This window comes from Castanea sativa, chromosome 9 (assembly GCF_040712315.1).
Source record: "Castanea sativa cultivar Marrone di Chiusa Pesio chromosome 9, ASM4071231v1".
NCBI classification, from domain to species: Eukaryota; Viridiplantae; Streptophyta; class Magnoliopsida; order Fagales; family Fagaceae; genus Castanea; species Castanea sativa.
The window spans coordinates 13449066-13457263 of NC_134021.1; the positions used below are offsets into that span (position 1 = coordinate 13449066).

General features: G+C 37.9%; 1 protein-coding gene across 2 annotated transcripts; it reads left to right on the forward strand.

The window, feature by feature from the left end:
• Nucleotides 1-702: 702 nt before the first annotated feature.
• Nucleotides 703-8198, forward strand: LOC142610789 (E3 ubiquitin-protein ligase HAKAI homolog). 2 transcript variants are annotated; one of them, XM_075782728.1, is made up of 4 exons: nucleotides 703-847; nucleotides 1123-1486; nucleotides 5742-5800; nucleotides 6902-8198. In XM_075782728.1, exons 2-4 carry the CDS (start codon nucleotides 1232-1234, stop codon nucleotides 8085-8087), a joined length of 1500 nt encoding a protein of 499 aa, XP_075638843.1. In that variant the 5' UTR covers nucleotides 703-847; nucleotides 1123-1231; the 3' UTR covers nucleotides 8088-8198. The 2 variants fall into 2 exon arrangements, with proteins under 2 accessions (XP_075638843.1, XP_075638844.1); XM_075782729.1 differs by having other exon boundaries at nucleotides 727-847; nucleotides 1144-1486.

Below are 8198 nucleotides of genomic sequence, written 5' to 3' on the forward strand. Positions count from 1 at the left end.
GACAGGCATAAAAAATACCACACTGGAGCTATTGGATTTCAAATTTTCAATACCTAACAGAGCCTTGTGGGGTGAAATTTTGCACATCCAACTTCAAATATGCCCACCTATGTCAATCCATGTGAATTTATGTAAATTTGGATTGTTGATATAGTAATCATGTAAATATATAGAGTTACTATTAATATGCAAGTACATTTTTAAATGCTTCTTTATTTATACAGAGAGCGATTATTTGAAAGAGTAATAAAAAATTGCTAAATAAATAATATTTTAATAAAATATAGTGTGAAATAAATAATATGATGGGGTGTTCTTGAAAAGTGGTTATATAAAATAGAAAAAATATGTTCTTATATTAAAATAGACAAAAAAAATTTGCACGGCGATTATAAAAGTGCTCTTAGATTGATTATTTGTAGGATCTAACCTAAGTGAAAGATGTGTTATTTATTTATTTTAAATAGAGGGAGGGGTTATTGAAAAAATAAAATTTCACTTACTTTTATTAAAAATAAAAAATCTAGGGTAAGGCCTTGTAAATTGTAATCATGGTTTTAAAATCGAAATGGACTAATTGAATCAATCAACCGATTAGGTTTTTAAATCCATGCTTGTAATTACCATTATTTAAAAGAATAGAATTATTTTTATAAAATATATATATATATATATATATATTCCTAAAAAAAAAAGTAAAAAGGAATAAAATTATATTTCCGATAAACCTCTACCAGTTCAAAACTCTGCGTTTTGTGGAAGAAGAAAAGAGAAGAAGAGAAGCAACAGAGAACAACAACAAAGAACAACAAACACAGATCGGCGAATCCACAGCGATTGCCATAGTGTAAGCTTTCTTCAGTTCTTTTATTTTTCTTTTAAAATTATATTATTGGTCGAAAGTTATTAATATTTCTATTATCTTAGGGTTCTATCTGAAACAAAATTTGTTCGTTTGTTACTATAAATTGTGTTCTTTGTTACTATATGCTTGAATTTATCAAGAAAGGAAAATAATGCTTTGTGAATACGGTTTTGGATTTGTGAAAACCAACCACGGCCTTATCAGATTGATTGATTGTTAATTGTTAAACTGGAGCTAAAAGGAATTGATTTTTTTAGGTTACATGATTGATTTTGAAGGGAATTGAGGAGAATAAGTGGAGAGAGAGAGAGAGAGAGAGAGAGAGAGAGAGAGAGAGAGAGAGAGAGAGTAGTTGGGGTGTAAAAGATGCTTCAGATTCGGCTTAGCAAGGCTCCGGCTGCAGAAGGTGTTGGAGGGGCGAAGCCCTTGCCGGTGGATACTGTGACGGTGGCGTGCCCTGACCACCTTATCCTTGCTGAACTTCCTGTGGCAAAGGGCATTGGTGCAGCCACTGCTGCTTCCCTTGTCAAGACTGTTGGTCGTAGGTCCCGCCGCCCGCTTGGTGAGCGGGTCCACTTCTGCGTTCGTTGTGATTTCCCCGTCGCTATCTATGGACGCCTGGTAATTACTGAACACGATTGTACTCTTCTCTTGGTTGCCATTGAACTTTTCTGTTTCATAATGATGGTCTCTGGTCTGATATATGTTTAATCTCAAATTTTCATTCTTGGTTTCTTCCATAAGGAATGAATTATTTGATTAAAAATCTTTACATGAACATCAAGTATATCATCCTTTTATGAGGGCGGGGTATAGTATAGCACAGCAGGAGCTTAAATGTAATTTTATTTAGACAGATACATAAAATCTTCAAGTTAACCTTGAAAGAGGGGAAATTGCTTTGTCATGGGATTTTGACAATAAAGAGAATCTGCCTAGCATTGCCTAAGGATCAAAATAACATTAAAAAAAAAAACTTTCTTTTTTTAATCTCAAATGTAATTATTTGTTTGATATACAAACTCTCACTATGATAAACTTACAAGGTAAATGAGAATCTAATGAAATGCACCCCCCCCCCCCCCCCCCCCAAAAAAAAGTAAAAAAAAAAAAAAACTGAAGGAGAGCCAACTAACCTGGTTAATATATCCTAGGCAGAAGTAAACTAAGAGGAAGGGTAGAATTAGTGGAGCAAGAAAAAAATTAGCTATACCAAGAAGTCCAAAGAATAGAAGTTTTGTAATGTCCCTGTGGTAAGGAATAGTAGGAACTACAAGTTCATCATCCGTACTGCTTTTACATGGTTCTGTTATTAGACTGCCAATAAGACGGATTAAGCAAAAGAGATTCAATGAAGTGCTTGTCCATCCAGATGTGACAACATGAGCAATGAAAAATGATGCCTACAGTAACATTAAATTTGATGGTATCGTATAATTGCACTAAACACATAGTCAGAGACAATGATGCACTTTGTATTCTCTTTGTATCACTGTAAAGCAAACTACATGGTAAGTTCATTTATTTTTTGATCTTTCTCATCAGACATTATGATGACAGCTTTTCATTGGTTGTGAATCTGCCAAGGTACTAAGTTGTTACTTTCTGTAATGACAACTTCTAAGTTGTGACAATTTTATGCAAAAACTATCTCAGAAGTGAGAAAAGACTAATGCACCAGGAAGCAGATATCACGGGAGCTAGTACAAAGAAAAATTTCTAAGATATTTTTTTTTGTTGAAAAGTAACGAAAAAAATATATTAGAGAAGAACACAACCCCATACATAGGAAATGTACTAAAGAGGCAAAAAATCAAGAAACCAAATTACAATGATCAAGCAAAACAGGAAGAGAAAGACAAGAAAAAGATGGTAAAACTAAACACCATTCCAGAAGAGTAAAAAAGAAAAAAAGACTTAAACTCAAGAATGGACAGATCGCGACCCTCAAAGCTTCTAGAATTCCGTTCCCGCCAGATACACCTCATCAAACAGTGCAGCACCATTCTCCAAATCACTATATTGTGATGACGCCTGAAATTGCAAGCCCAACAATCCAATAGATCCACTACCCTTTGTGGCATCACCCAACAAATACCAAACAAGCAAAAGACCATACTCCACATCTCATAAGCTATAGGACAGTGAAGGAGGAGATGATCAACAGATTCCCCACACCTTTTACACATATAACACCACTCAAGAACAACAAAGTGCCTTTTCCGAAGATTATCAATAGTAAGAATCTTGCCTAGAGCAGCAGTCCAAGAGAAAAAAGCAACCCGGGGGGAACCTTTTATTGCCATATCATTTTCCAAGGGAAGGGAGTGGCAGTGGGGGGGGGGGGGGAAAGGGAGTGATAATACCCACTCACCACGCCTGCTGGCTAGCTTCCAACAAAGCTTGTCAGAACCTACACCCTGCACCTTTGTGGAATAGATCAAAGCCATACACGAATCCAACGAGTGTGACTCTTGATCATTCACAAAACGGCGAAATTGTAGGTTCCAAAAAATTCTCCCATTTGCATAGCACATAACCTCAGAGACCGAAGAATCCCTTGTCCTACTAATATTGTATAAATCTGGAAACGCCTCCTTAAAAGGACTATCCCCACACCACACATCAACCCAAAACTTCACATGAGTACCATCACCCACATCATACTGAAGAAACTTGGAAAAATTCAGCCAACCACTTCTAATGGACTTCCACAAACAAACACCATAAGCCCCAGACACAGATTTTGTAAACCAACCACCCCAGTCATTCCCATACTTCGCCCCAATGACCCTTTTCCAAAGGGCATCATTCTCCTCACCATAACGCCACAACCATTTGGCTAGAAGGGTAGAATTAAACCTTCTCAAGTACCGAATGCCTAGCCCTCCATTCTTCACTAGCCTACAAACCTTCGACCAATTCACTAAATGAAGTTTACGATCGTCACTAATACCATTCCAAAGAAAATTTCTTTGTAATTCCTCCATCCGCTTGGCCACCTTAACTGGGATAGGAAGGAGAGAAAGAAAATAAGTAGGCAAGCTAGAGAGAATACTCTTAATAAGGGTAACCTTGCTCCCCTTAGATAAATACAATCTCTTCCATCCAGCTAGCCTTCGCTCCATCTTCTCCAAAATAGGATTTCAAACCGTCTTATCTCTAAAGGTAGCACCCAACGGAAGACCTAAATATTTTAGCGGAAAAGCAGACTCTCTACAACCCAAAATCTCCACTAGCTCATGCAGATTAGGCACATCTCCAACTGGAACCAACTCAGACTTACCTAGATTAATTTTTAGCCCTGACACCTCCTCAAATCTAGAAAGAATCCCACGCAAAGCTGTTATATGACTGCTATCAGCATCACAGAAAACAAGAGTATCATCCGCAAACAACAAATGAGACACCGTCATCAAGGAACCATTTGCATTCCCTACTGAGAAGCCCGAAAACTGTCCTGCCGCTTTAGCAGCACCCAACATACGGCCCAACGCCTCCATGACAAGATCAAAGAGAAAAGGGGAAAGCGGATCACCTTGCCTCAGACCTCTAGAACTCCCAAAACAGTCAGAAGGGCTACCATTGATCAAAATGGAGAATTTAACAGTTGATATACAACACCTGATCCACCTTCTCCACTTGTCGGTAAAACCACACTGCTGCAATAAAAACAAGAGAAACTCCCAATTCACATGGTCGTAAGCTTTCTTGATATAATTTGATTTCAAAGGCAGACACGTTTTAATATGAGTTTTAGAAGCATATCTGCTTCCTGGAGTGCTGAAGCCTGGAGGAAGTTCTATTGGTAGTGCAGGTCATAGTAGTTAGATTTTGCAATTCAAATCACTAAATCTAAAACACTAAAAAAAAAAAATCACTAAATCTAATAAATTGACTTTACTAAAACCAATTCAATTTCATAGACAATAAAAAACTGGATCTGATCATGAGCTCAATCATGCTTAATATATGAATCCGTATCTGGGATGTGGGGGGTAAAAACTGACAAATCTTCCTTTTTGTTTTAGGTTCTAATATTCTTCAATTCGTACTTAAAAGGCTATGAAATATCCAAATGCATGTTTTTGTCGAACCCTTTATCATGTTTAACTCATTCAACCATCCTTGACATTTAAGACTTCAAGGTTTAGCTATAAAATTGTAGCGATATCTTAAATAATCTTGTTTGATTTTGAACTGTCACAAGCAGCTCCTTTTTTAGGGGCATTTTGTGCATCAAATAATGATCTCTGACAAATGCTAAAGGTTAGGACGGTATCTAGGCCACTCTTCCTAGGACCCTACTAAGATGGATCCATAACTAGGTAATTACCTTTAAATAATGTTTTCCAACAGCTATAAGATAATTTCACATGGCCAACATTCCAATTCAAACATATTCAGAATTTCATGAGGCTTCCTTCTGATATATTGGCAATGGGGTGTTATTTGTGCGGTTTGACTTGTTCAGTTGATGTGATATAATCCTTTGTTAACTTTTGGGTCCTTGTTTCACCTTTTTGTTTCTTGTAAATACATTACTTTGTGGAAAGCTCAGGGAGTTTTTAATAATAATTCAATTTGTGGTTTATGCTATGTGCTCAGTTGTTTTAGTCTGTATTTTCGTATGCATTCATTTATTTTGAGGGACACTTATTAAAAGGAACTGAAAAGTTTGTTACCCCTCATTAAAGCCATGATATGTAGTTGGGTGCTGATTGTCAATTCCATATGTAAAAGCGTGAGCCATATCAAAATGAAGGCTGCTTGTATCTCTTTCTTTTCAGTTTAGCTGCATAGAACATGTATACTAGAAGTGTCTTTGTAGCTTTGTGTGGATTGGCCCTTGTCTAACATGTTTATGCTCTTGCAGAGCCCTTGTGAGCATGCCTTCTGTCTTGATTGTGCTAGGAGTGATTCAATTTGCTACCTGTAAGTGGATATCTGATCTGTTCATCACTAAGATAAATAACTTGCTTCTTTCTTGTTTCATTGTGATGTGCTACTCAATATTTATGTTGTGCAACTCTTTCTTTCCTTTTAACACTGCTAAAAAGCCAATATGCAAGATTATTTTTTAGGGTTTTTATAGCACTTATGAATTTAAGTATTTAACCACTTGTTTGTGCCCACTTTTCTTCCAATCTTGCACATGTACTTGGATGATTTATTGTGATTTTGAGGTTCTCTACTTACAATCAGTTTCAACTGTTTAAACTTGCAACTCATGAATGATTTCTAGGGTTGCCAAAGACCGAGGAATATTAGAAGCTGGGTTTTCACTTAAAAAAGGGTGCTCAAATGGTACCTTCCCCTATAAGGGCAAGGTGGTGAGGTGGATGAAGACAAAAAATAGCATTAGTAGAAGCATTAAAAAATGACCCATCAATTAAAGAAGTTTTTCTCCAAAAAAAAAAAAAAAAAAAATTAAAGAAGTAACATCAAGTATGACTTCAAATAAAATATTAAAATAGAATGGAAGAAAACAAAATACGTGGCCAACCCTAATTAATTTGTTGTGGATGTAATTTAACCCCAAAAAATTTGGGACCTAAGCTTTGTCGTTGTATTTGAGGGAGGAGGCCCCCAAATACCTTCTCCCCACTTCTTACATGGATTTGAACCCAGATACTCTTTAAATGAGGAAAAGTGCAGTTATGTCATTGAGTCCTTCCAGCACTGCTCACATGTGGGTGTCACTGAAGAAAAAATAAATAATTATCCTGCTTGATGGATTATTTTATTTTCTCATGCTAGTTACCTCACATGATTTTAAGCTGTATCTATTTAGCACTTAGGATTTCAGAATCAAATTCTTAGAACGTTGTGGAACGGGCTGTTGGAACAACTAATCTACTAGCAATCAGTCTTGTGACAAGATAAAAACTATAATGATACCATATATACATATAGAGCGTCTATATTACTATAAATTTCTGTGAGAATCTATGTCCACCAATTTAAAGCTTTTGTGCTAGAATCTGTGAAATGATCTGAGCTAAGCTGTCATTTCTTGCCTGTTGTTGAATACAGTTGTGATGAACGTATACAGAAGATTCAGACAATTAAAATGATGGAAGGGATCTTCATCTGTGCGGCACCTCATTGTCTAAAGTCTTTTCTGAAGAGGTCTGAATTTGAATCTCACATCAATGAGAGCCATGCTGACCTTCTTCAACCCAATGCTGAGAAAGAGGATGGAAACGAATCAGAGTCTCAGAGTGTTAAACAATCTGGAGCTTCTGAATCCACTGCCCGGGCTCCCCCAAGGCCAGTCTTTTCTCCTGGTTCAAATTCCCAGATTCATGATCGTGAAGACAAAACTCGTCGACAGCAACCTAGAGAACCACCACCTTCAAGGCCAAATGTACAGCCAAAGCAACCACAAAGTTTTGGACAAGTACAAAATCACCCATCAGAGCTCCAACCTGATAACAACCGACCACAAGGCTTTGACAGGCTGGGTCCTCAAAACCGATTCCATCAACAGGGTTTTGACACCCAAGGTGGCCCACAACAAGAGTCTGGTCAGTTTCCAGACAAGCAGCAGGGAATCCTATCTGAGAACCAGTTTTCTGAATACCCACCTATGCATTCCCTTCAGACACCTAATTTTGCTGTGCCAGTCAATACAAATCCAATGCTAAATCCCCCTCCACCTTTTGGTTATCCTCCTTTCCAGACTGAGGGAGGTCAACCATTTTATGGTGCTCCCTATGAGATGACAAGGCAAGATTCAGCTTCAGAAGTAGGAGTGGAACAGGGGTCATTATTGGGATTCCCACCAGTTCAAGCGGGTGGTGTAAATTTCTCAGGAAATTATGCTCAGCCCTGGAATGGTGGAGGCTTTGTTGGTGCGCCTTTTGAGCATCCACACAGTGGTCATGGAATGTTAGATGGCTTTGCAAATGCATCAGATTCTCATGGGAAAGCTGCATTCCATCAAGGTGACTATGGGCGCAATTCTGGAGGTTTGCTTTTAAATCCTCCACCTTTGGCTAACAAGGGCATGGAACAAGCACAGAGTGGCAATGCAATGGATCCAAGGGATGGCAAGGGTATTTTGGCACCACAGCCTATGCCACTCCCACCACCACCGCCACCCCCACCTCACCAGTCCCAGCTTAAAAGAAAGTTCTATCCTGAATCAAGCCGTGATGGACAGGGCTATGGCTGGCAGCATGAGAACCGTGACAGTTATGGGAGTGGCCAGGACTAGCAAATCTGCCATTTCAACTTTTATAATTTTTCATTGTGAACTCATTGCATCAATCAAATTAGTTCATTGTGCCTATTTTTTAATTAGTTCCATGAGAGCATTTATTTCATC

Bases quoted from the DNA above. Each gene is read 5' to 3' on its own strand.
- LOC142610789 (XM_075782728.1), top strand. From the start codon at position 1,232: ATGCTTCAGATTCGGCTTAGCAAGGCTCCGGCTGCAGAAGGTGTTGGA. The intron at 1,487-5,741 runs GTAATTACTGAA...ATGCTCTTGCAG, and splicing joins TCGCTATCTATGGACGCCTG to AGCCCTTGTGAGCATGCCTT. The intron at 5,801-6,901 runs GTAAGTGGATAT...TGTTGAATACAG, and splicing joins AGTGATTCAATTTGCTACCT to TTGTGATGAACGTATACAGA.